General features: G+C 38.4%; 2 protein-coding genes across 18 annotated transcripts in view; one reads left to right on the top strand and one right to left on the bottom strand.

Moving 5' to 3' along the window:
* Nucleotides 1-7,940, top strand: part of LOC126364697 (E3 ubiquitin-protein ligase RAD18-like) — a 118,355-nt gene extending 110,415 nt beyond the window's left edge. For 11 of the 13 annotated variants that reach the window (XM_050008086.1, XM_050008085.1, XM_050008084.1 and 8 more), the window contains 3 exons: nt 1,377-1,425; nt 1,573-2,268; nt 7,288-7,782. In XM_050008086.1, coding sequence (XP_049864043.1) covers nt 1,377-1,425; nt 1,573-2,268; nt 7,288-7,529 — 987 coding nt within the window. In that variant the 3' untranslated portion in view covers nt 7,530-7,782. Of the gene's footprint in view, nt 1-1,376; nt 1,426-1,572; nt 2,269-7,287 lie in introns of all 13 variants that reach the window. The other 2 variants (XM_050008088.1, XM_050008087.1) reach the window with 2 other exon arrangements.
* Nucleotides 7,941-13,119: 5,179 nt separating this feature from the next.
* The window catches only part of LOC126364640 (tyrosine-protein phosphatase non-receptor type 13-like), a 729,752-nt gene continuing 716,012 nt past the window's right edge, over nt 13,120-26,859 (bottom strand). For 3 of the 5 annotated variants that reach the window (XM_050008074.1, XM_050008072.1, XM_050008075.1), the window contains 3 exons: nt 24,683-25,031; nt 20,120-20,269; nt 13,120-14,947 (listed from right to left, as the gene is read on the bottom strand). In XM_050008074.1, coding sequence (XP_049864031.1) covers nt 14,819-14,947; nt 20,120-20,269; nt 24,683-25,031 — 628 coding nt within the window. In that variant the 3' untranslated portion in view covers nt 13,120-14,818. The remainder of the gene's footprint in view (nt 14,948-20,119; nt 20,270-24,682; nt 25,032-26,859) is intronic. The other 2 variants (XM_050008073.1, XM_050008076.1) reach the window with 1 other exon arrangement.

Below are 26,859 nucleotides of genomic sequence, written 5' to 3'. Positions count from 1 at the left end.
CAAACTGGTAATTTACAAAAACAGCTCGTTTAAACAGATTTCAGGCAAAGGTTTTGAAAGATCGGCTCTTACAACCATAGCAATCGACTGGTTGATTGTGATTGATGGATTGACCACCTCTGTTCTACATAGTCTCCCTTTCACCTAAGTACAATGCACAGAATCATTATACAGAAACAGCAGAAAAGTCTTTCTTTGGACTGTTGTAAAAATTTCACATAACATTTTGATTTTTTCGACAAGAATTGTCTGTATTTTTCATTGCAATTGAGTTGGGGCAGTCATCCACACATCATTACTGTTCGGGAATCAGGGTGTTTTGGACACACTTTTGTCTTCTTCAAAATATTCTGGAGAGTGTTGTGAACATTTGATTTAGAGATGTTTAGTTTGTTCTTCCTTCAGGATTTGTGATACAAAATTGTTGATGTACTACTGCTGTCCTACTTAAGAATGCACATATGATGTTTGCAGTTGTTAGTTCTAGCTGCCACCATAGTTACTTTGCTGATGTCACTTATACCCCACGAATAAAATATCTTCGTATTCAGTTAGCTCTTAAAATTTGTGTCTGAGGAATGGATGTAAATAACATTTGACTAGTTGGGGTAAATTTTCAGTCTCTCAGACATTTATTTGAATCTTACAGATGGTCATTATGTGTTCTGCATAGTCATTAGCAACTGGCTATATATGAACATATGTTTGGATTTTTTTTTTTTTTTCTTTCTGACACAGAAGTTAAAAATAAGGCTTGTGTTAAGTACCATACCATATATATTATTATGGCATGAGATTTCTGTTGTTTTCCTGCCATGACTGACAGAGGATGTGATTAGACAGTTTGACAGGATATTGTGTTGGGAAATGGGATTGTTAATCTAGCTGAGTACCAGGTATTATACTGCACTATGATTGTGCCAGCACACCCTGAAAGTGAAAGGTAAAAACTACTAGCTAAAATTATTAAGATTAAATTGGCTCCTATTTGTAGCATACTTAGAATAGCTACAATGGCTGTTGCCCTGTTAAATCTCATGAAAAGAAAAAACTCAGCACTAGGAAGAAATTAAGGCAAATCTCCAGAGCATCTGTGTGGTAACTGTTGTCATGAAGGAGGAGGATATAAGTTTGCATTCTGAATTGTCTGCTAATGTGTGACCTACTACTATAATTATTTTATGTTGAGATAAGCTGTTTATATATTTCTGTATCTACTTTTGTAACATATCACTATTCAGTAGTCGAAGTCTATTCTGTAACATGTAACTTTTGTTGTATAATTTAATATCTATTTAAACTACTATCCTAAGAATATGTTTCCAGATTCCATTTTATAATTCATCACAATAATTTATACATATCCTGCATTCCAGACGTTTCCAAAAAATAGCGAGAAATCTGATGATATACGCAGAGAATATTGTAAGTACTTTTTACAAAAAATAATAATTCTTGTAATTTTGTTTTATAATTACAGTAATTGTCAAGCTTCAATACTTTATTACCATGTAATAAATTGTTTATATTTAAAGTTGCTTCTTATTTATGTTTTATGTTTCTGTTACACAGTGAAAAAGAACAAATCAAGTTTTGAAAACTTAATACAGATGGCAAAGCAGCGACTGCAACAAGAAAAGCCAGCACAGCTTGCATCCAGTTCTAACACTGTGAAAGTATTGGAGGATGGTGATCAGGACAGTTTTGGTAACAATTTCAAGAGAATGGAGAGTGGTCAAAACATTCTTCCTAGTAATGATGGCGAGAGTAGCAGTACCTCAAGTATAACAAATGAAGTGGACATAAAGAATAGTGCCAAGAAGTGCTCTAGGATGCTTCAATACTCAGATGATGATGATGACAATCCTGAAGAGGGTGTCCAAGTTAACTGGAATTTTCCTTCTACATCTTTGATGAATCAAGCAAGCCATTCAGCTGATCATGCTGCCAAAAATATGTGTAATTTGGTTGGTGACAATGTGCCTGTCAGTGGATCACCTTACTCATCAACTGTAAAAACACCACCGCAATATGTGAGAAACAGTGATAAAAAAGATAGTGGGAATGACAGTAATACAGCAAATGTACAAGCCTCACCTGTGTTTGCATCACGATCATCACTAAAAAGAGTTAGAAGTGATTATTCAGAAGTTCAAGCATCACCAGAAATGTTTGCAGAGGAAATTCAAGAGAGCTGCACTCTGAGAAATGGTAATGCCAGTGATGCTGAGAGTGAGAAAAGTATCAGCTTGTTAGAATATGATGAAGGTAAGTGACTGTAGTTATCGTTGCCACAATGAAACAACTGTAACATTTCCTAGGTATAGATTTATGTTCATTTATAGTAGTTTTGCTATCATAAATAAAATACAAATGTGCATTACGATTTACGATTTTCAAGAACAGAACAAAAGTTCAGAGACAGAAATATTTTAGAGGACATGTTGAGTCACAGACAGGCACAATGAAAAGACAGTTTTACATTTTAGCTTTTATCCAAATGGCATTCTTCAAAAGTCGAAAGTGGACATACTTTCACATAAGCACAACTTGTGTGGACGTTTTCTACTTTGGAAAAAGGTCTTTCGGTTTAAAGCTTAATTGTACAACAGTATTTTCATTGTATGAATGTCTGTGACTCAGTGTCTCCTTTATATGGTGAGTAGCAATATATCCTTTCCATAACAATGTTGTTTTTCTATCCTGGACTTTCCACTGTTACGTATGTTAGGGGAGTAGATGTGGTCATCACTCAGAATTCCGAAGTGGGAGTGGGAAAGGGGGCAGGGTAGTAAAGTGGACTCTGCTACTGGCTATTGAAGACACTGGATGCAGCCAACTGTAAATAATAGCTCATGTTGCCAATAAGAATATCTGCCATCTGGGTTTAGAGTGATCTCCAGTTCCTGTGGACAGCTGGCTGAATTCATTACAAGGCAGGTTGGAAGCAAAGCTCATGATTTGGGTTGCATCTTAATATCCAGAACTGATCATGATCATCCATTCGTGAATTTACACCACAAAGGAGTCTTGTTATACATGCTTTTGCACTCTAAAAACCTTGTCTCAGTTTGAGGAGTTACTCCAGAATATGATCCATAATGAGATAATAGAATGAAAGTAGCAGAATATGCAAGTTTTTTCTATTTATATCTCCTACATCTGACAACATTCACATTGCAAATACAAGTGTGTTTAGTTGCCTGAAACGAGAAATGAACCACAACAAAATGTTAAATTATGATTGGAATACCATATTTACTCGAATCTAAGCCGCACTTTTTTTCCGCTCTTTGTAATCCAAAAAACCGCCTGCGGCTTAGAATTGAGTGCAAAGCAAGCGGAAGTTCTGAAAAATGTTGGTAGGTGCTGCCACAACTAACTTCTGCCGTCGAATATATGTAGCGCTACACAGGCATGCTTTGTAGGCACAAAGATAAATACTGGCCCCCAAACCTCTGCGTCAGTAAATAAATTTCAAAAAAAGGTGGAAGACGAGATTTTTTTCTCCGACCCGAGTTTCGACCACTGCATTTTCATACATTATCCAACGAAGTAAATACAAATTCCGTATTGTTCATCTTCGAATGTAGCAGGATTTCAATGTAGTACGAAAATCCGGCTGAAAAGACTGGGATATTTGTCAATGTGGCAAACTCTACAATCTGAATTTTTTCCTACCTGTGAGAAGAGATGGTTGCTAATAGGAACCTGATGAAATGTGAATCACATGCATTATTCTCCTCACCATAAGAATAATACGAATATAAACATTTTGCCATGTATTCTTTCATGTTTGCTGCTATCACATTTAAATCCTGTATGCATAATAAACTACGAAACTAGAGTGAGACACCAGCAAACGCGGAAGAATATACATATCGTGTCATGTTTACATTCATATTACTATTATGCCTAATAGTGATACAGTCAGAAATGAAGCACGGCAACTGTCTAGATTTTTAAATATAAGATGACTAATTTCTGTGCAGAATTTGATGTACTAGAGAAGCGGCCGCGAAGATTTTCAAACGGATGCCTAATAGTGATACAGTCAGAAATGAAGCACGGCAACTGTCTAGATTTTTAAATATAAGATGACTAATTTCTGTGCAGAATTTGATGTACTAGAGAAGCGGCCGCGAAGATTTTCAAACGGAGAAAAATTTTCGCCTAACTCTCATTCAGAACATGTTCTATCATACGCAGTCTATTATTTGTTTCTTGTTGATCATTATCAAAGAAAGCAGCTGTGTAAGTAATAACAAATAGCAGTCTCTTGCCATTGTTTCGTTAATGAGACGAGTCCTCTTTTTTTTTTTTTAAGCGGCGGTAGTGCGCACAAAAGCAAGCCATGCCCCGAGCGGAGACAGGCCTTAAACACGCACTATCAGACTGCGACCAACAATAATGCATGACACAGTACAGTAACACATTTTCAGCTTAGAGTGACGTAAACACCTACAACAAAGAATACGGCACTTACCAGATCAAAGAAAAATAAGCAATCAATTCAAACCAGACGAAGCACGTGAAAAAAGGAAGATTACTCGTATAAATATGGACGGAGCGCCTGACGCATAGCAATGGCTACCTGGTAAAGCTTAACTGCTAAGCTTACGACTCAAACCAAACTACTGTAGCGGTATCGTCATTCATTCGACCTAAATTGTGTCTCCTATTACAATGGACTAACTTTGTTTCGATTTGGAGGTGAGGCCTAAAACTTTTCTCTCCCATTGAATTTGGAGTCTCAAATTTCAGGTGCAGCTTAGATTCGGATTTTTTTTTCCCCCTTTATTTCGAGTTTCATTTTACAGGTGCGGCTTAGATTCGAGTAAATACGGTAAATACTATGTAGGTTAGTCACCAAAGGTGGAGGTGTATTTATTACTGTAAAGTATTTGATCCTATGTAGTGAGGTTATTACAGATTCATAATATGAAGTATTCTTACAGAAGGTAAGCATGCTAATTGAAAGCTTTTATAGACCACATGCCTCAGGAGCTGTAGTTGCAAAATGTTTGTAGTATGGTAATAGGGAGAGCCCCATATTAACATAGGTTCTAAGGATCTACATCTACATCCATATTCCGCAAGCCACCTGACGGTGTGTGGCGGAGGGTACCCTGAGTACCTCTATCGGTTCTCCCTTCTATTCCAGTCTCGTATTTTCGTGGAAAGAAGGATTGTCGGTATGTTTCTGTGTGGGCTCTAATCTCTCTGATTTTATCCTCATGATCTCTTCGCGAGATATACGTAGGAGGGAGCAATATACTGTTTGACTCTTCGGTGAAGGTATGTTCTCGAAACTTTAACAGAAGCCCGTACCGAGCTACTGAGCGTCTCTCCTGCAGAGTCTTATGGACTGAAGCAAGATTATTCGGAACACCTTTAGGTACAGAAGCAATTTGTCACAGCAACAAGTTACACTTCTTAGTAACTAACAGACACAGACTTATCAATTCCTAAAGGTGGGATTCAGTAGGCATAATGTATTTTTTACTACAGGAAAATATTTTTGCTTGACGGTTATGGCAAGAAAAAGATTGCAGTTTATCAGAGCAGACATAATCAAACCTTTGTCTCCGGGGATGAAGAAGCGAGCAAGATTGTGGCAGATGGGAATGATTGGTGTTTCTGTAACACTGTTAGAGAGTTACTGCATAAGTAGAATGAGTTTCAGCTCAGATTTATATGAACTCAAAGCCTTATTGCAAACAAAAGCTGAACTAACCTGAAATGAACATAAAAAAGAGCACTGCAAGAACATTCTATTAATTCAAAAGTCAGATTTTGCAGAGCAAAGTGAGGGGGGGGGGGGGGGGGGGGGGTACTTATGTAAAGTCTTGCGAAATTGTTTCAGTGCAGAAAGCTAATATGATTTCTCTTATCAAGCACCACAGAATGCTGGAAGTATGTAAGCTTAAATCACGTGGCAGAGGAAAAGTGACTGTATCTGATGAGATGCATATACTGTTCTTCACAGATTATGTGACGGAACTTTCTCCTCTCCTAGAAGAAGCTATTGGAGGAACAAAGTGTTTTAAGTGATTGAAAAATTGTGCTGCCAGGTTGTGATCTTTCTTAGGATCAAAAATTTCCTCTGTAGAAATAAACATAGATTCTGCAAATAGTGATCTTGCCTAACTTGGTTCACCGACAAAATTCAGCATGTTGTTCTTAATGGGCTAAATCATCAGATCTAAATTGGACGCTAAGAGTACCACAAGAGTACCGCATTCTTCAAATGGGTGGCCTGTTTTGGTTTCAATAAGTATTTACCAGTAGCTGTTCATCAGAGCAGACAACTGTGTGCCTGCCATGCCTACACAGCTTTCTTTCAGTGTTTTTTCCAGCCTTAATTTGGTAACAGATTGGCTGTTGGAAAGGGCAGATGATTGGTGCAGGGAGAATTATTAATTTGGAGGACATAGGGTTGGGTCTGTGATTGGTGTAAATATTGTGCTGGTTGTGTAGCAGGACTCATTGGAAGAAATTTAAGAAGAATATTGTTCATTTTCACACAGAAGAGGTGATGTTGCAAGCTCTGACAAAAATTGTGTTTGACCTGTTCTGGCCTGAGCAGATATTCCATATTAAGGAAAGTAATTTATGAAATTGTGAGAGATTGCAGCACAGAAATTTTTATTATTGACTTAGACACCTATGATGTTGCTTTAACAACTGACAAAATTAAAATATGTCATGACAGTCTTCTTGCAGTTGATATTATTCAGATGTCTATGTGTGTGTTTTTTGTTTTCTGGAAACCTGACCAAAAATCACACAGTAGGAAAAAAACCTCTTTGTTTTTCAAACAATTAGTGTAACAAAAATAGACAGTCATCTCACCATAGTGCTTTCAGTTAATAATGTAGGCTCATAACAGTCAATATTCACCTCTGTCACATTTTTATTCCTAACCAAATTAAGTGGTAGTTCATAAATCATTACTAAAAACTTTTATGTGCATGTTCTTTTTATGTAGAAATGTGGTAGAGATATTTGAGATTTATGTCTTCCATGCACTTTTGTTTCTAATTTTTTTTTTAAAGTAGTTCTTGTATGAAAACAATCTCTTCCCCCCTCCTTTTCCCATACACACATTCTCTATAGTTTATGCAGTGTTAGCTTATAATTTTTGGAACTTTGATTGTAAAACTGTAGTGAATGCAAATATGATCTTGATGTGTAGTTCACATGCTTTATCCTATTTTTACTATGCAAAGGAAAAAGAAATTTATATATTTTTTAGGTTCCCTTAAAACACACTTCTATTTTCAGGTGGCACCAGTATTCCAGAACAAAGGGAAACACCATGTCAGTTCCCTCAAGAAATTGTTTCTAATAATGTAGATGTAAAGGATGCACCATCTAAGGAGATAGATTTGGGAGGGTCTCCACTCCACCCATCATCTGAGGAATATGTTCCTTATGTTCATCAAAGAAAAAGCAAGAGACGAAATTTGCATGCTGCAGAACAAGAGAACTTTGATAGAGTACTTAGAAAAAGAAGCAAGCGGTGACAGTGAACGAAATTGCCACAACACGTGCTAATCACTCCATAAAGTATATCAATGCATGTAGATAAGCATTAGTGATGCTTTTAAAGAACTGTAAATATTGTTTTGTACAGATTATGTATATTACAGAAAAAATACTATATTTTTCTCAGTTAGCACATCACAGATTTGTAATAAAACTATAGTAAAGAAAACTTTTTGTAATTTGTAATAAATGAATTCAGTTTATAAAAGATTTTAAAGCGTACTTTACCAGTTTTTGATTTTACCTTAAATTGTGAACTGGCCTTTTTCACATTCTTATTGTCAATTACAGATAATTTTTCAGGAGGGGAAGGGGGGGGGGCGGTCGAGAGAAAATTGTGTACAGCCGGATTGGATTGTTGATATAATAAATGTATGCTCTCTCTTTTCTGTGGATTTGTTTGCTTCACTTTATAAAAACTTAGGCATTAACATTCTGTTGTTTGTAGTCTTTTTCTTTCTTGTAATATTCCAGTGGCTCATAACTCTTAGGTACATTAGACATTATCATGTCAAAACGTACAATTTAGACAATCAACAAAAGGAATTCAATCATTGATGTCAGTTTATACATTGGTTGGCAGGAAATTGGCCGCAATTAACAGATTTATTATGTTAATAGATTAAACTACTGACACGTGTAGCATTAAGTACCTGTGGACAGATGATTTGATTGACATGGCATATTTTGTTGGGGGCCCAAGTAAAATTCAGAGAACAACATTAAGTAAGTGAATATCATAACTTCCGCATTGTAAGCAGAGTGACATCTTGTGGCAATAATGGGAGCACATCACAATGGGAGTCAATACGTTTGCAACCAGTGAAATATTCTGTGTGAATTGTGGGTGTATGAGTGATTCAATATGCATCTGGCTGAGGTGTCACAAATAAAAGGAAAAAAAAAATACAAAAGATCCACATGATGTACATGTTTAGCTTGTGTTACATCACTCATTTTGTGAATCATAGTATGCACTGTGATACGTTGTTGACTCGTTGCTATGGTTCTATGTTGTAGACTCTTTATGGCAGATTTCTTCACTGTACCATGCAAAGAATTGCATCCATATCCAGGTCAGATTCAAGGAAAGCAGAAAACTGAAAGTTGAGTCATCTGCTGTGCTGCTTAAAGAACATAGTGTATGTAAATAAAGCAAAGTTGCTGAAGTACTTTTTCAGAAAACGTTTTGCTTGAACCTTAAAAAATGACACATCACATATTTTTGATTCAGTGTTTTTTTTTCTGCAGTTGTTTGGAAATGATTGCTGGGGAAACAATTGGTTAAAAATATTACTTTGTTTCAAATTCTTAGCGTCACACTGCAGCCTGATAGTGAATTGGTTATCTTTTTGTTATTCATTATACTTATTACAATACTTCAAAGTTGATTAACTCACTGTCCATCATTCTAAGAATTTGCAGTGAATTCAGAGTGCAAATTGTGACTGGTAATGTGAACGAAGCCAAAATTGGCAGTCTCAAATTGTCATGTTTCAAAATGTATCCTTCCGCCATCTGTAGAAGTACCTTGAAATCTTACATATTCATATGCAAGAAATTTCTGAATTCCATTCAAGAAGATTGTGCTGATGTCTGATCTTTAAAAGGCATAAATCTGTTTCTCTCCACTGGAAATACAGTTACCAGTCTTCTGTATAATTTGAAAGCGTCCAAACAAATAATATAATATGTTCCCCCCCAGGCAGAGAATCATGTTCATATCTACATTTGACTCAAGAGAGCAGAAAGCTATAAGTTGAGTCATCTGTTGTGCTGCTGCAAACCTTTCTTTATATAAGTGAAGAAAAGTTGCATCTCGTACTGTCTTTTACTCTGTGCATAAGTTAGAAATTTACCTCAAAGGTATCTTCATCCTCCCTCTGTAACAGTGTAAAAGTGTGGCACCATACAACATTACTCATTGGCTTGGCGGCGCTTCAGACACCGAGGTGTTGACTCATGCGAGAAAAAGGCCACAGCTCAGATGTTCATTTGAGCTTTAATGTGCATTAATGGTTTCACATTGGCACCAAATTTTACCACAATTCTGCCCAGTGCTACCGCGGACATTTCACCCCTTCTTTGACGCTTCTGTCATGGAGGTTAGAATGACGACACCCAGCGTTGAAATCATGCAGGTTTCTTATGGATCGCTGAAGAAATCTTTTCAGACAGACAACCACTCAGAATAAATATGAAAAGGCTTCAAGCAGTGGCACACAGGGCTTCAATGAAACAACCCCTTCCCTTGGACCTTTGATTCCCACACATTTTGCGGTCAAAAATGACAGTTTGCTGTGTAATGATCAATAGAATGACATTCGTGGTAATATTAGACACTCTTGACATTTCACCCTGCTGTAAGGACATCGTGTGGCTGCAACATCATTGAACATGATCTAATCCCTTTGAAGTGTAGAGCTCCTGTATACACAGTGTAGCCACAAGGGTCCAAATTTGAATGTGGCCAGAAAAATAAAGGTTTTTTTTATGGTTTTCCCATCCTTCCTTTTCGTGCATTCTTGTGGCATTATCATGGGGGGAGGGGGCGGCACTGTGTGTGCACAACATTAACATGTGGGTGTGAATAAAACAGCAAAGCAGTTAAGTAACATCCTTGTTGCTGTCCACACACCTTTGTTGAGCACATTAAAAATGTACCTATCAGAAACTTCACCATTTTATTCACGAACATAGCACAAATTAATGTTGCAACTGCCCTGCCCCAGCCCCCTCCCCGTGGTCATGCCTCAAGAGGGGGCGAAAAAGGAAGGATGAAAAATCATAAAAAAATCTTTTATGCTTTTGATTATGTTCAAATTCATCAAATGGTTTTTAAAGATTCCTAGTGGTTCCAACCTGTGTACTTACATAAAAATTGTGGTCACACTACACTCCAAAGTGGTCATGTCACATTCAGTGGAGTTGCAGTCATTCAGTGCCAGATGTTGTCAAGAAGATCGTCCTGTTTGCCATCGCATTGCTGTCATTTTCAGCCATGAAATGTGTAGGAATCAAAGCCTGGAAGGGGTGGTTTTATTGACACCTTTTATGCCACTTCCTGAGGTCTTTTGATGTCAATTCTGAGCAGCTGTGCATCTGAACTGTTTTCCTCAGCTCCTCACAAGGAAACTGCGATATTTCAGTGCTGGGCATTATAATTCTAACCATCATTGCAAAGTTGTCAAAAGAATTAGTGAAATCTTGGTAAAAGAGGGTATGACGACCTTCCCATTGTGTGACACATCGATGGCGGTGTTGGGCAGAATGGTGGTAAAATGGTGCCAGTGTGATATCATTAACCTACATTGCAGCTCACATGAAGTTCTTAGTTGTGGCTTTCTTTCTTTTTATTTTGCTCCTTGCTGTTTGAATGTCACTGATCCCGAGGATGATACTGCAGGATGCCACACTTTTACAGTATTAGAGAGGAGGGCTGTAGGCACATGTGAGCCAAATTTCAAACTTATCTGTCAGAATGGGGGCAACTACAGAGTTTGAAAAAGTGACCTTTTAATTTTGTTGAACCACTGTGTAGTAGAAAACAACAGGCTTTGGCTCGTGCTTGTTGAACTTGCATGTCGCTAACCAGTTATCCAACTGGGGAAAGGGAGATGCAGTATAACGCGGAATCCAAGCCATGTTTTGTGTCTACTGAATCTCTACTTCATTGATAGGTAAATACTAGGTTAAAAGGTAGAGTGAAAAAAGTGATCCCTACAGTATTTGATCCTACAACCTTTTGGCTTCCGGCCAAGCACTTTACCTCTAGACCATCACACCAGATGCGAATGTGGTTACAATGTTTGCTGCCTCACAGTATTGCTGCTGTCCTGCGATATGGTGGCTATGGTATCATTTTAGCAGCTTAACTTTAACTCTTTGCAATTCAGGTGATTTGTGAGGAATATTTAAAAACTGCATACTGAAATCTTGCTTGTGAATCAATGTATCTATTAGTGAAAATTGGATCAAAATCCCTACAGCAGTTCCTGATATCAGCTTGCACATAGAAATAAATGTGAGGAGTTGTCGTGTGTGTGTGTGTGTGTGTGTGTGTTTGTGTGTGTGTTTGTGTGTGTGTGTGTGTGTGTGAGAGAGAGAGAGAGAGAGAGAGAGAGAGAGAGAGAACATACAGTGTGACTTATTAGATGAAGAGGGACACTTACGGCAAATCATGGAATGTGAAAAAGTAAAAAATTATATTTGCTGTTGTGCACAGTGACATTACAACCCACTATTGTGTGAATGGTTCACGCATAGATTTTTATGTAGGTGTTAACACTAACTGAAAGTAGTGCAAAATAATTATAAACTGAAATTTGCAGACTCAGTTACTTTATTTACAATGATATTAATGACCCATCTGTGCCATCCCATTCCTATTGTCTTTGTGAGATGGGAACAAGTTGTCTTGAAACTGCTCGCATGCATGTCACACCTTGTAACAACATAGGTGTTATATATTTTGTGACAAAATTCTGCTTGCTGAAACTGTTTAGAGATATGAGGTTAAGCCATTAAATAACTTTACTTTTTTTGCAGAAGTGCTTAACAAAACAATTGTTGCTTTTATTTCCTGATGTAGCCTTCCTGCTTTGCAGGTACTTCGTCCACCTGTAGACAAGTTTCCACTGCTTCTGTCGCATCATTGTCACCTGTAAAATTCTCATCTCTCAAACGTTCTTCCTGTGCTAATCACGTATTATATCCTTAGTTTGCAAAGTCGGTCATGGGGCAGCAGCACTACTTGCGAGTAAACTACTCAGCTTTTTAGGCGTATGCCGGTCAAGTGCCTTTCCAACATATCACTGTGTGGGCCCTACTCATATTTGGATCCCTCTTCTAGAAGTATACAAGTACAGAGGCCCTGGCATAACAAAAGAATGACAGCCAGACTTCACACATGTAAAAGTCCAATTCTCTTGTGACATCTGTCACACGTATATATAGTCACCTTGGTACCCATATGTTCCATGCTTTCTTATAGCCAAGGACATCATGGATAATGAGGTTTTGCAGTTTTATGGTTTTTTTAAGTCTGTGAAAATTTTGTCAACAATTAAGTGCTTGTCAGCATTGATTCACTGATCAGTATACTGTTTCAGTGCCTCACTTTGTTATCAGTGGCACACCATGTTGTGTACACTACTGTGCAGTCACATAATTACTCGGATCTTTATTTCACCATTGAGAAAGATTGTAAAGATGCAATTTTTTATCCTGTATCGCAGCATCTATTATCGGCAGGATGTTTTACATAAAGGAAGCTGTGTATGTTCATCAGTAGTGGCAGAATGCATCCCTGTCGGAAACACAGTAGAAGATTGCACAAATATGGACTGACTCTCTCATTAGCAGCTCATTGCAGCCAATTGGGTGACTGTCATAGTAGGACAACCTCACCCCTCTGTCTTACATTGCGCATAAATCTCCTTAATAGTTATATTAAAATTCTAGTTATTTGATGACTTACCCTCACAATTTTAGGAAGTTTTCATATTTGCTTAATATTGTACATGAAGTAGAGGATTTTAAAAATTTTGAAGACCTTGCAGAACAAGATTTCAGTGCAACATTCTTATTATATTTACATTTGACAGTTACACTAAAAATTATCTTTGGTAATACAGAACTAGTGCCTGAGTAGATATTTACTTCACACTAAATGGAAGCACAAAATAGCTTGCAACCACTGAACTACAAAATATTTATCTGTACACATATTTAAAATACTTAAGTGCTTTAGAAAAATAATGAACATTTATATATTACAAGCACTGACTTAAACTCTGTGTAAGCTGTTCAGTCATAATAAGGTGGACAATACACATTCATATCATCTTCATCTGAATGGGGTAACGTAACACAATAAAATATTGCATATTTTACACATTTATAGAAGTCAGAAAAAATAACTTATGAAACAGCTCAATTTTTTTCTATGAAATATATTTCTCTGCAACAGTCATATGACATTGAAGGCGTCATTAAATCACCGTATTAACTAAATAATTTAACACTATAGTAAACACTAATGGTAACAGTATGTTACAAGATTGCTTCTCCACAGACTGACTGTAATTTCACCATTGAAAGTACACTTATTTAAATGCTCAGCTTATAATTTCTGATGGAAAGGTTGATACACATACTGCTAACATCTAAACACAGTTGGCTGAGTTACAGTTTTTTGGCCTGCTATAGTTGCCAGTCATGGTCAACAGATTCCACATATATTTACTATTACTACACTGGATGATATATTTAGTATCAGACAGCAAAGTGTAAGAAACTGATTTTATTTCTTGTGAAATACACTGTAGGAGAGTACCACCTTGATGCTATCATTTTAATTGACGTAATTGTCACTACAGAAAGATTGTGTCACAATGAGAGAAATGTAAATGTTCGTTTGATAAATTCTATTTCAATGATCATAAAATTTCTGGCTGAGATGTGAGCTAAGTTGGTACAGTGAATAACTGTAATGATCAAGGGTCTGAAATCCTGTATTTTCATTCACTTTTATAATTCTGAAAATGCTTAGTTGTAGAAAATCTTTAACTACTGAAAAATAAAAATAACTGTGAACAGTCATTAAAAGATTTGCATTTCCATTGCTCCTCTCCCTTGAAGCAACTCCTCCTGCTTGGAGGAACTGGATATGTAGGATCTGATTATTTGAAATGATCGAGTGTGCTTCAGCCAGAGTTTGAATTGGAATAAATAAATTTTACTATTCAATAATAGTACTTTGTTTCTCTTCCCATATATATTGGTTTCAGACCATTTTACTGGAATGCAAGCATATTTAAAAGAATTTGCTCTCTTCTCAAAAACCCAGCCAACATTTCAGATTTTAGAAAATGGCAAGTAAATTTATTGCCTTTTCTTTGCATGATTGCATAGCAATTAGTTCATTTTGAGTGCTACAAGTCATGCACACTCTGTAGGAAAAGGGCAATCTCTGTACTGAAAATAAAGATATGTTCATAGCCTTTCAATTTAGTGTTGCATCTGGAAGTACATGTTTTTATGTGAGATGTTCAAAATAATTGCCCCTTCTTTTTAGAGGGTATTTATTCTTGCAAATAACTTTTACTGAAAGCCAAGGTATAATTAAATACAGTGACTGTACATTTTAAAAATAACATCTTTGTTTGCAAGATAAAATTTAACACAGATGCTTAACAGATGTTATGTAAAATATCCTTGGTAAGCAGAACAATAACTATAGCTTTTCTTTTTAAGCTTTTGTAAGTCACGTGGTAGGTGTTGTAAGTTCTTGTTTATGTTTCCTTAGAACTGTAATGCCAATTGTCCCGCGTATTTTTCTCAGAAGGTCAATTACATCTGCTGTACTCATAGTCTCAACATTTTCATCATTAACCTGAAAATAACACATAAGTTATGTTAATACATATTACTTTTGAGAGAGAGAGTGAGTGAGTGAGTGAGTGAGTGAGTGAGAGAGAGAGAGAGAGAGAGAGAGAGAGAGAGAGAGAGAGGGGGGGGGGGGGGAGGGGGCAGTGGGAGGAACAAGCAGATAAAACCAGCAATTGCATAAAACAGATCTTTATCACAGTGACAATGTGAAAAATCCTCATCCTGACATTGAGTTGCAATTCTTAACAGTGAAATTTTATTTTTTGTCACATTGGTAAATGCTGAGCAGTAATACAAGCCAAGTGGCAACAATATCTCCAGAGCAGATAGTTTTTAAATATCATTCTATAGCATTTTGTGTATTTTATTCAAACAAATAAATTGTAATACCATGCTGTCATTAAATTCTTCATTTTGAATTATTTATCATCATTGTAATTTCATCCAAAGCTACTAAACATTTTCAACACTCAACTGGTAGGTAGCTAGATTCAAACGTGACCCACCCCCCCCCCCCCCCCCCCCCCCCCCGCTCCTCTTGAAAGTTGTCCACATGAAGAATGTCTCAAAAATTGTAACTACTGAGAAAGTGGTTATAATATGGTATTAGACAATTGGCTATTAAAACTATATGAAAAAGCTGAAGCTAAATGCATTTCAGAAGGAAAAGTAGTTATGACAATATTATGAAAAGGATAGATGCTACCCACCATATAGCAGAGATACTGAGTTGCAGATATGCACAACAAAAATGCTGCTGGAAAGTGAGCTTTCAGCCAACAAGGCCCAACAAAACACACACACACACACACACACACACATATAAAGATTCCAAGACTTACCAAGCGGGAAAGCGCCGGCAGACAGGCACATGAACAAAACACACAAACACACACACAGAATTACGAGCTTTCGCAACTGGCAGTTGCTTCGTCAGGAAGGAAGGAAGGAGAGGATTCATTTTTCCCTCTCCTTCCTTCCTTCCTGACGAAGCAACTGCCAGTTGCGAAAGCTCGTAATTCTGTGTGTGTGTTTTGTTCATGTGCCTGTCTGCCGGCGCTTTCCCGCTTGGTAAGTCTTGGAATCTTTGTTTTTAATATATATATATATATATATATATATATATATATATATATATAAAACCTCAGGCATCTGAATCATAATGTCGGTACAGTCCTTCCTGGAAAAGTAGTTATATTTTACATGAAGACTCAACAATGAGAAAGCTTTGTGTCAGAGAAGTGCCACATTTGATTTGTTGAATGTTATGCAAAAGTAAAAACAAATCTCTGTGCAGTTTTGGACAATTAAAAGAGGAAAAGATCCAATGGATTTGGTGTGTATTGTGAATGATACTTTGCTCCATCACTTATGCAAGAAACAAAACAGAAATTGCAGCCTGTGACAACATCGAAAAAGGCAAAATCCATTTCATCAAGGAGTCTTTGTCTCCAATTTCCTTGCAAAAGATGAGCAGTAACTGGTAAATGCCTTGCGAGGTTTTTGAATCAGTGGAGTGGGAAAAATAGTAAGAAGAGATTGTGACTGCAATAGTGGAAATTTTTTTTTGTCAGGACAGTGTACCTACCCGCACGTTACTCCAGTAATGGGGAAAATGATGGATCTGAAATATGAATGCGAACTCTGTTCAGCAGATTTGACACGTTTTGACTTCCCCTTGTTCTCCTACCCCCCCCCCTCCCCCCCCCCCCCAAAAAAAGACACTAGAAAACACTTTGGGTTCAATGAACAGAAGTGTGGCAGCTGAGCTTGAGTACTCTGCAAAGTTTTCAGTGTTGAACTCTGTTGCATTTCATAAGTTTATACTGCTGCAAAACACCAAAAAAGTGCACCGACCAAAGAAAGACAAGGTCAAGAAGTGAGGGCAGTTTTTATCTTAAACTGCCAAGCAGAGAACTTTTTTCATCTTGCCCTTATGCATGTTGTAAATAAAATAGAAAGAAACTTCAACACAGGAAAAATATATTAAAAACAAAGATTCCAAGGCTTACCAAGCGGGAAAGCGCCGGTAGACAGGCACAATAAAATAACACACAAAATTACGAGCTTTCGCAACCGGCGGTTGCTTCGTCAGGAAAGAGGGAAGGAAAAGGAAAGATGAAAGGATGTGGGTTTTAAGGGAGAGGGTAAGGAGTCATTCCAATCCCGGAAGCGGAAAGACTTACCTTAGGGGGAAAAAGGATAGGTATATACTCGCACGCGCACACACACACACACACACACACACACACACACACATATCCATCCATACATATACAGACACAAGCAGACATATTTACATGTTGGGTTGACATTATGCATTACCACATGAGCAGAAAAATAAGTGCATCCACTAAAAAGCTATTTAGTTGCAGGACACTAAAAGGTGAAATGGAGATTACCCTGACAAAAGCCTCAAAATGTTAGGTGAGGAACCAACTGAGACTCCAGCTGCCACACACATAGTGATGGATGTTTCACCACCAGGCCAGGCCACTGTGTCAGTTGTAAGGATCTGCTGTGGCTACCAGTAACTTTGTGGGACTCTAATCAGTTTCTAGAGAGGTTTGTGAAATTCGTTTTTGGGATAATGTTTGATTATATTGCTTCTGCAAATCGGATATTGCTGCACTTGCAAAAGCAAATTATTTCTTTTAAAAAAAATATGAGTAACATGCAAGGTCAAGGAGCATTAATGGCATACCTTCTGGGATGGAATAATGACAATATTATGAAATTGCTACTCATCATATAGCAGAGAAGTTGGGTCACAGACATGCACAGCAAAAAGACTACTCGACACGTAAGCTTTCAGCCAGTAGACTTTCTTCTGACACACACACACATTCACAGCAAATGCAGCTCAGCACATGACCACTGTCTCTGACTGCAGGAGCCAGTGACTGTGTGTGTGTGTGTGTGTGTGTGTGTGTGTGTGTGTGTGTGTGTGTGTGTGTTTGTTTCAGAAGAAAGCCATCTGGGTGAAAGCTTACTTTCCATGTAGTCCTTTTGTTGCGACCCAATATCTCCACTATATGGTGTGTAGCAATTTATAATTTCATAATATTGTCAGTGACATACCTTCCATTTGATGTAGAAACTTGTAAGTGCAAAAAATGTATACCAAATGTATTTGATGGTGATTTTAGTTTCAAACTTTTATTATCTTTTTTTCTTACGATTTGCCTGACATGAAATTGTATCTGTATTTCCTGAAGTAGCAGTTTGTACCTGCTGGGACTGCTGATCATAATAATGCCAATGTTGCTCAATATATATTGAACCATCATTGTAGTGCTGGCATGTTTTACTTATTGAGGCCAAAGCAGATGTCCTCAAAATAATAGCTGCATTCAGTCCCATTTAAAACTCATGGTGCTTCTATGCAATTTTGTACAGTCTGTCACATGTGCCTGTCACCACTAGATTTTTTTACTCATTCAATTCTCTTCAGTTACTTTTCTGCACAGGTGGATCTCAGTTGTGATATTAAACCTTGTATGAGCAGTAGTGTCATGCTACAAATATTTGCTTTAAGGGTGTCGGGTTGGTTTCAAGGTTCAAACACTATCTGTAAGGTTTGTTTTTTTATTGAGTGCCACAGCCATAAATTAATTGAAGGATGTTTTCATTTTTCTACCTGTTGCTGTTGTTGTTGTGGTCTTCAGTCCTGAGACTGGTTTGATGCAGCTCTCCATACTACTATATCCTGTACAAGCTTCTTCATCTCCCAGTACCTACTGCAACCTACATCCTTCTGAATCTGCTTGGTGTATTCATCTCTTGGTCTCCCTCTACGATTTTTACCCTCCACGCTGCCCTCCAATGCTAAATTGGTGATCTCTTGATGCCTCAGAACATGTCCTACCAATTGATCCCTTCTTCTAGTCAAGTTGTGCCACAAACTTCTCTTCTCCCCAGTCCTATTCAATACCTCCTCATTAGTTATGTGATCTACCCATCTAATCTTCAGCATTCTTCTGTAGCACCACATTTCAAAAGCTTCTATTCTCTTCTTGTCCAAGCTATTTATCGTCCATGTTTCACTCCACACAAATACTTTCAGAAATGACTTCCTGACACTCAAATCAATACTCGATGTTAACAAATTTCTCTTCTTCAGAAACACTTTCCTTGCCTTGCTTTTCTACCTGGCTGTAATAAAATTACTGTCTTTAATCAGCTGATTTTTGACTGTTTGCAGATACTAGTACTAATGACAGTGATATTATCACAACCAGGATGGAAAATGGAATTGTGTTTCAACTGTCCGTCAGTGCTGTTGATGAGAAATTTTTACTCTGGGTTGAATGTTGTTTCAAAGATCTTTGTGGAGCCCAGATACCGGTACATCTTCAGTTTTTGATGAATTCTGTGGTCTCTGTTTGCATTGTCTTTCTTTTTTCTTTGCTTTCTTTAGAATGCTTCAGATGCCACAGGTATGAACATTCCCTCTACTTTGTGAAGAATGCTATCAGTGCTGAATAATAGTTGCACAACATTATTTTCAGACACCTGATTACATTATTCACTCTTCAATTTGATTTATTTTCTGCATTTAACAGTTTAAACTATGTCAGCCCTTAGATGTCTTTGCCACTGTTTATCTCAGTTTTATTTTCAAGTATTCTTTTCTGTTCAAACTGGTATGCCACTGATTTATTTTGTTTCCCTTGTGTTAATTAATTTTATGTTACTATTTAATTCTTTATTACTTAGTACAGAAACAGAAAATTTTGGGTGGAATACATCTTATGGAGGAATTGTTGAGCAGTAGATGTGCATATAAATGACAATTTCAAGAATAATATGTGGCTGAGACATCTCTTCAAGTTGTCGGTTGGGGTAATTGCATGTCGTGCAGGAGAAGGAGCAGTTTAAAGGAAGAAAGAAGTATGATGAGTAGTATTACAAGTGCTTTCAATGATGCAGTCATTAGAGATGCAGCACAAGCTCTGATGGGAAAGGAAGATTCCCCTGTCCTTTTCAAAAAAACTATTCTAGCAACCAGGAAAACCTAAATCTGGATGGGGATTTGAACACCATTTCTCCTGAATGAGAGTTCATCAGTGTCTTAACCATTGCATCATCTCAAATGGGAGGTGGTGTGATAGGACAAATGGAGACTACTAGTAAAACAGCAGCTAATTCTCAAGACGTGGTTGCAGAACCTTACCATTAGAACTCGATCACCAGCCTGCAGGCGACCATCCTTGGCTGCTACACTGTCAGCATAAATTGCACTTATGTAGGTATGTTGCCCATTGCCTTGTAGACTGAATCCCAATCTGCTGTTCCAGCCGCGAGTTAGCTCTACCATGAATATCTGAAAATGTAGTAGAAAATCAAAAGAGTTCGGATTTTAAAATACACATATTGATGAGAAGTGAACACATGGTGGAATGAAATCTGATGTTTTTTTTATTTTTCATGCTTTAAATGATAGAACAACGTTTTCTATAATTAATCAAAAAGAGTTGCGTAAGCTATTTTAATACACTGGTGACTATGACACTCAGAACCTATGTCAGAATCATGCAGAGTACATTCCTAGTTGTAAAATTTAACTATTTTGTGAGCAGCCATAAGAGCTGAGTGAAAGATCAAGCAGAACAATGCCCAAGATGAATGTTAGCAAGAGAGAAGAAGGCCTGTCTGCCATTGGTCAATAGAAGAAAAATGTGGAACAGTACTCACTCTCATACCAACTGAAGAATGCTGCTGAAGCTGTAGCTTTTAGGATTTAAATAAATTGTCATGAGAAACTCAGCATATACACATAGAACAATCAGATAATTGAAAATCCTGAAAGGAGTAAAACCAACAGCTTGAACAGAAAAGATATTGGGGATGCAAATAAGGTGTTAACTTGTGTTGTTCATATGAGTACTCAAATTGATGAATGGTTGTCTTTTCAATATCAGTGTTTGAAAAGAAAGGTAGCCATACATGTGCTGGAAAGAAAGAAAATTCATTCCAGAAGTTGGATTGAGAGTATCACAAAACTTTACAAAAGGCTTAAGTCTTTTATAAGAACTAAAATTGATTACAAATTTAGCTCCATGTTAAATAATTAAATTCATGTGGCTTTTCAGACTTTACCGGCAGATCTGTTGCAAATACACTTCTCGGGTTTGCCACTGGATTGTATTGCATAAATCCCACAACTTTTCATCGATGCAACTGCTCAACATCTTTAGGTGGTGGTAGTTGTTAGTGTAACAGCAACAAGACGGGACTGATGATAAGCGCATGGCAATGTCAAAATTTATCAGGCCAATAGCAGGCAATGCTCGTGGCAGGAAGATGCTCGCAGTGGGAGCCACAGAAAGGCCTTCTGCGTGTGCGCTGTGGGCAATGACTGTGCTGCCAGACAGTCCTGTCGTTAAGAGCTGAATTAAAAATCAGCAGTGTGTTGTGTCAGGTCATGAATCTGAAGTTCTTCTTTTCCCTGTTTTGGTTTAACGGCAGCCAGTGCTGGATTCGGGTTGGCAAATAATTGAACACCTTCATCCATGTTGATAAGATTGTCTGCTGTACGGATATGTGTGGCCTCTTTAACAACACAACCCCAGAGAGATGACACTGGGGGTAAAATTTCAGTCTTTTCGCAAAACATACGATGCCCCGTGACCAGGCAATACTCTGCTACCGCTGACTTTATCAGGTTGCCACAGGCATGTGTGATGCAGTGTCCTTACATGGTTCAGCATGGTTGCCCAATATAAGATTTTCCACATTGGCATGGGGTCTTATACACACCACATTTACTAGGGCCAAGGTCGTCTTTGACCGAGCACAATATATTCCTCCATTTTGCAGTGGTGAAAAAACACACTTAATGTCATGCCTTTTGAGAATTCTTTCTATTCTTGAGGACATGTTGCCAAAATAGGGCAAGAACACCAATGTAATAGGTTTGTCTGTATCTGCATTTACATCCTTGCTTAGAATGGAATGCATGGTGTACCTGTCTATAGGTATAGCCATCCTGTTCTTAGGTGTTATAGCTCACCAGATAGACTGTGTCTGAGACCATGTGTGCTCTATAACCCAAAGAGTGCAAGACTCTTCTGTGTTATGCAGCATAACAACAACTTGTGGCTTGCTTCGATGCTGTGTCATTATTTATGAAAATACCTCTGCAGGGCTTGTTAGAGCTTATCAGCAGTTAGTCTGAAAAAGACATTGTGACATTGTTTAAACATGTGCTTTCCTCAACTTATTTCTTATTCAATGACCAGTATGTGTGTGTGTGTGTGTGTGTGTGTGTGTGTGTGTGTGTGTGTGTGTGTGTGTGTGCGCGCGCGCGCGAGTATATACCTATCCTTTTTTCCCCCTAAGGTAAGTCTTTCCGCTCCCGGGATTGGAATGACTCCTTACCCTCTCCCTTAAAACCCACATCCTTTCATCTTTCCTTTTCCTTCCCTCTTTCCTGACGAAGCAGCCGCCGGTTGCGAAAGCTCGAAATTCTGTGTGTCTGTGTTTGTGTGTTTTATTTATTGTGCCTATCTACCGGAGCTTTCCCGCTTGGTAAGTCTTGGAATCTTTGTTTTTAATATATTTTTCAATGACCAGTATTATCAACAAGTGGATGGTGTTGGTATGGGAATTCCTCTGTCTCCCAAGGTGGCAAAGTTCATCATAGTAGTTTCTGAGGAAAAAGCACTCAGTCCGCAAGTCACAAACCTTCCTGCTTCTGGCAGTATGTAGACGATACATTTGTGATGTGCCCCCACAGAATAGAGACAGTACCTGTGTTTCTCTGGCATCAGAACTCATTCCATCCGAATTTACAGTTCACAGTGGAAGTGGAAAAAGATGGCATTTTACCATTCCTGGATGTCATGGTCCAAAGAAAAGCCGATGTACACTGGGACCTAGTGCCTATCGCAAATCAGCTCACATGGAGCTATATTTAAAGGCCACATGTTGTCATCACCCTGGGCAACACAGTCATGTGGTACACTCTTTGGAGCATAGAACACATATAGTCTCAGATGCCGACAGTATACCTGGTGAGCTACAGCACCTAAGAGTGGTACGTCAACAAAATGGCTATCCCAGTAGACAGATACACCAGGGCTGCAACAGCATTCTTGCAATGATGGCACGTCTTCAAGAATGAAAGAACCCTCAAAAGGCATGACAACAAGTGTGTTTTTCAGTGACCAGCAAAATGGAGGATTTTATTGTGCTTGGTCAAAGATGACCTTGGCCTTAGGAAACATGGTGTTTATAGGAACCAATGCCAATGTGGAAAACCTTATATAGGGCAGACATGCCAAATCATGCAAGAACGTTGTCACACGTGCATGGGGCAACCTGATATGTCAGCTGTAGTGGAGCATTGCCTAGACATAGGGCATCACACGTTTTTCTAAAAGACTGAAATTTTATCCCCAGCATCATCTTCTGGGAGGCCACAAATATCCATACAGTGGACAATCTTATCAACTGGGATGCAGGTTTTCAATTACGCGCCACCTGGAATCCAGCACTGGCTGCCATTAAATCAAAACAGGGAAAGTAAGAACTTCTGTTTCACGACCCAATGCAACAAACTGCGGAGCCTTAATTCAGTTTTTAACCACAAGAGTGTCTAGCAGCACTATGATTGCCACAGCACATGTACAGAAGGACTTTCTGCAGCTGCCAGTAGGGGGGCACTAGGAGCACTGCTGTCCTCCAACTGCTAGCCTCTTTCCATGTATGCGTATTGCCAGCTCCTGGCCAGATGAATTTTGATGCTGCCATCCAATCATCATCAGTTGCATCTTGCAACAGTAACAGTAGCAACCACCACCACCACCACCACCACCACCACCACCTCCTCCTCCTCCTCCTCCTGAAGATGTCAAGCAGTTGCATCAATGAAATATTGTGGGATTTACACAGTACGATCTGTTGCAAACATGAGGAGTATATTTGCAATTAAAATAATGTGAGCAAAAATCAAGTGTTTCAAGGTGAAAGAAATTATAAAAAAGCAACACTGTAAATTTCAAAAAATTGTAAAGTAATAGAACTAACTGTGATGAATTTTGTAACAATGAAAGATTGTGAGCTAATTGTTGAGCAAATGTAAATATGTTGGTGGCAGCAGCCATGTGGGGCTAGTTATAACGAACTGATTGTATCTTTTTTCCTTGCACATTGAAGTGAAAACTGGGAGATTAGTGTCTCAGTAATTAATCAAACGCTAGAACAACACATCTTGCGGCTGAAGTTAAGTACCGCAGTTTTATGTTAAACATTACTGCCTCCATCTCTAGCACATAGTATAAGGATGTGGATTTTGGTACCATGAAAATCACCTTGCTGATCTTATTAAATATAATTACTGATTCTGAAAATATTTTGATGAAATATAAATGTTAAAAGTCTCATTATGTGTCCAACCCTTGATTGTCAGCATTGCGACTGCAAAGTGTGACATTGTCAACACGTATTTGAAATCCTTTACTAAATGGCTTCTCACACCAGATGGATCTCATAGTGTCCAATAAGTATATGATAGAGGTTTAATAAGTGGCAGTTTTTTTTTAAAGGGAGAGAGCACTGAAAGTGGAAAAAGTAGTGACTGCCAAAGTCAATATGCTAATGCTTATTAAAGGGCTTATTTTAACAGAATTGTACAGATGAACACCCTGTTGATGAGTAGCCGCACATGGTTTACTGATGATGTATATCCTACAGCATGTAATGCTTTTGATGGTGAGTAACTGAATGGCCATACCTGATCGCCTGGTTCATAATCAGCTGGAAGGTGAGTGTCTGGTGCCCTTTCTGCTTCTGGTAGACAGTGCAATCCATCTGTGGGACCATTGCCATCTTCCGGTGTGAAAACCACTCCCTTCCATTTCAGCAGTCCCCCAGCACCTGCCCCTGAAGTACCAGTACCTGCACGATCCGACTGATTGCGATGCCCTGTAGCATCGACTGCAGACTGGTATGCTGGATTACGGTAACTGAATGCAGTACTTGTGCTTGATGTAGATGAGAGTGGTGGCATGCTCATGGGCTCAACAGAGTCAGTGGCTAGTGGCATTATTTCACCGCCACCACTACTGCTGCAGCAACTGCTACTAAAACACAAAATTTGAAAATACCAATAGAGGCCTTGCTGTAAGATCATGTCATATATATTTTACCCTATTTGGTTTCAGTATCTTCATAAGTGGAAAGTCAGTTTGAAAGTGGAAAGTGGGTAAGTGCAGTGTGTTTTGAGGTGGAGTGGAGGAGTGAAGAACGAAGGAAATAACTGCAGGGTGTATCAAAAAGAATCATCCAATTAAAAAAAATTGTGACTATTGTGTTATGTGAGATATGTGCATGAACAATGTATTGTTGGAAAGAGCAAACTCACGAGTATTACATGGTTCCTGCTATGTAGCAGCAGTGAGAGTTCATTTCAGTTTTAGTGAAAATGGTGTCGGGAAAACGGAAAGCATTTTGTATTCTATGTTTTGTGCACTGCGGGCCAGTAATAACTGTTCAGCGTGACTTTTGTACTAGGTATGGTGTGGTGTGGATCCTCCTACAGCACAGAGCATTAGATGATGGCATGAACAATTCTGAGAAACAGGCTGTTTTTGTAAAGACAAATCACCCGGCCGTGTCTGACACAGAGGTTGAACACATCCGCCATAGTTTCACAAGGAGCCCACAGAAATGAATTTGCTGTTCAGATTGACAGCTCAACATGAGAAATTGAGAAATATTCCTGTGATCCACATTGCATCCAACATTAAATGAAAGAATTCACTGCATGATGGTAAAGTAGACTTAGGCTGTCATTTCATGTTTGCATGATTGCTTTTGCATGTCAATAACACAAACTTATTTGGAGAAGAACATACTTTTGGCTTCTGTCATTATATACTGCTTGAAGCCGTCTACTCAGCACACCAATACAGATGGTATAAATTAAATTGTATAGATAAAAAAAAATCTACACAACAAGCAATGGCAGAACATACACATAAAAGACTGTTGTAATTGTTAAGCTTACGGAGACAGTGGCACTTTCATCAGGCAGAAGGGTTTAAGGGGAAGGAAGAAGGGTGAAGGAAAAGGACTGGAGAGGTCTAGGGAAAGGGTTAGATTTTTGGAAAGTCACCCAGAACTGTGGGTCAGGGGAGACTTACCGTATGGGATGAGAAAGAAAGACTGATTGTTGGGGACTGCATCAGACGAGATTTGGAAACCTGAGAGCTTAAAGGTGGAAGACAAGGTAATATGCAGACAGAGATTACTGCTTAAACATCATGCACGAGTTAATAAGAGTGCAAAGCTATGTGCATTGTACGTAACAGAGGTGGGAGGGGGGTGGTGAAAAATAGACGGGAACGCAATGAAAGGCGTAGAAAGCTTAAACGGAGTGAAGTGAAGAGTAGCTACAGTGAAGAAATCCTAAGACAGAAGAAATTTACGTAAATTAAGGCCAGGTGGGTGGCAAGAATCAAGGACATGTTGTAGTGCTAGTTCCCACCTGTGGAGTTCTGAAAAACTGGTGTCTGTGTGGTGAAACAGGTGCCAATGTCATGTTGTAGAGCATTCTCTGCAACAGGATATTGTGATTTGGCAGTATTCACCCTCTGCCTATGCCCATTCATGCTAATTGATAATTTGGTGGCAGATATACCAATGTAGAAGACCGAACAGTGTTTACATAATAGCTGGTATATGACGTGTCGTTTTGTAGGTGGCTCTCTCTTTGATAGGGCTGTTGTAGGTGGTGGTAGGATGGTGCATAGGGCAAATCTTGCAGCAGGGACGGTCACAGGGGTCGGAGCCATAGGGTAGGGAGATGGATGGAGAAGGAGCATAGGACATGACAAGAATATTGTGGAGATTGGGAGGAAGATGGAAAGCTATTCTAAGTGTGGTGGGCAAAATTTTGGGCAGAATGGA

This window comes from Schistocerca gregaria, chromosome 1 (genome assembly GCF_023897955.1).
Source record: "Schistocerca gregaria isolate iqSchGreg1 chromosome 1, iqSchGreg1.2, whole genome shotgun sequence".
Taxonomy (NCBI): Eukaryota; Metazoa; Arthropoda; class Insecta; order Orthoptera; family Acrididae; genus Schistocerca; species Schistocerca gregaria.
This window is presented reverse-complemented; position numbering and strand designations above follow the sequence as displayed.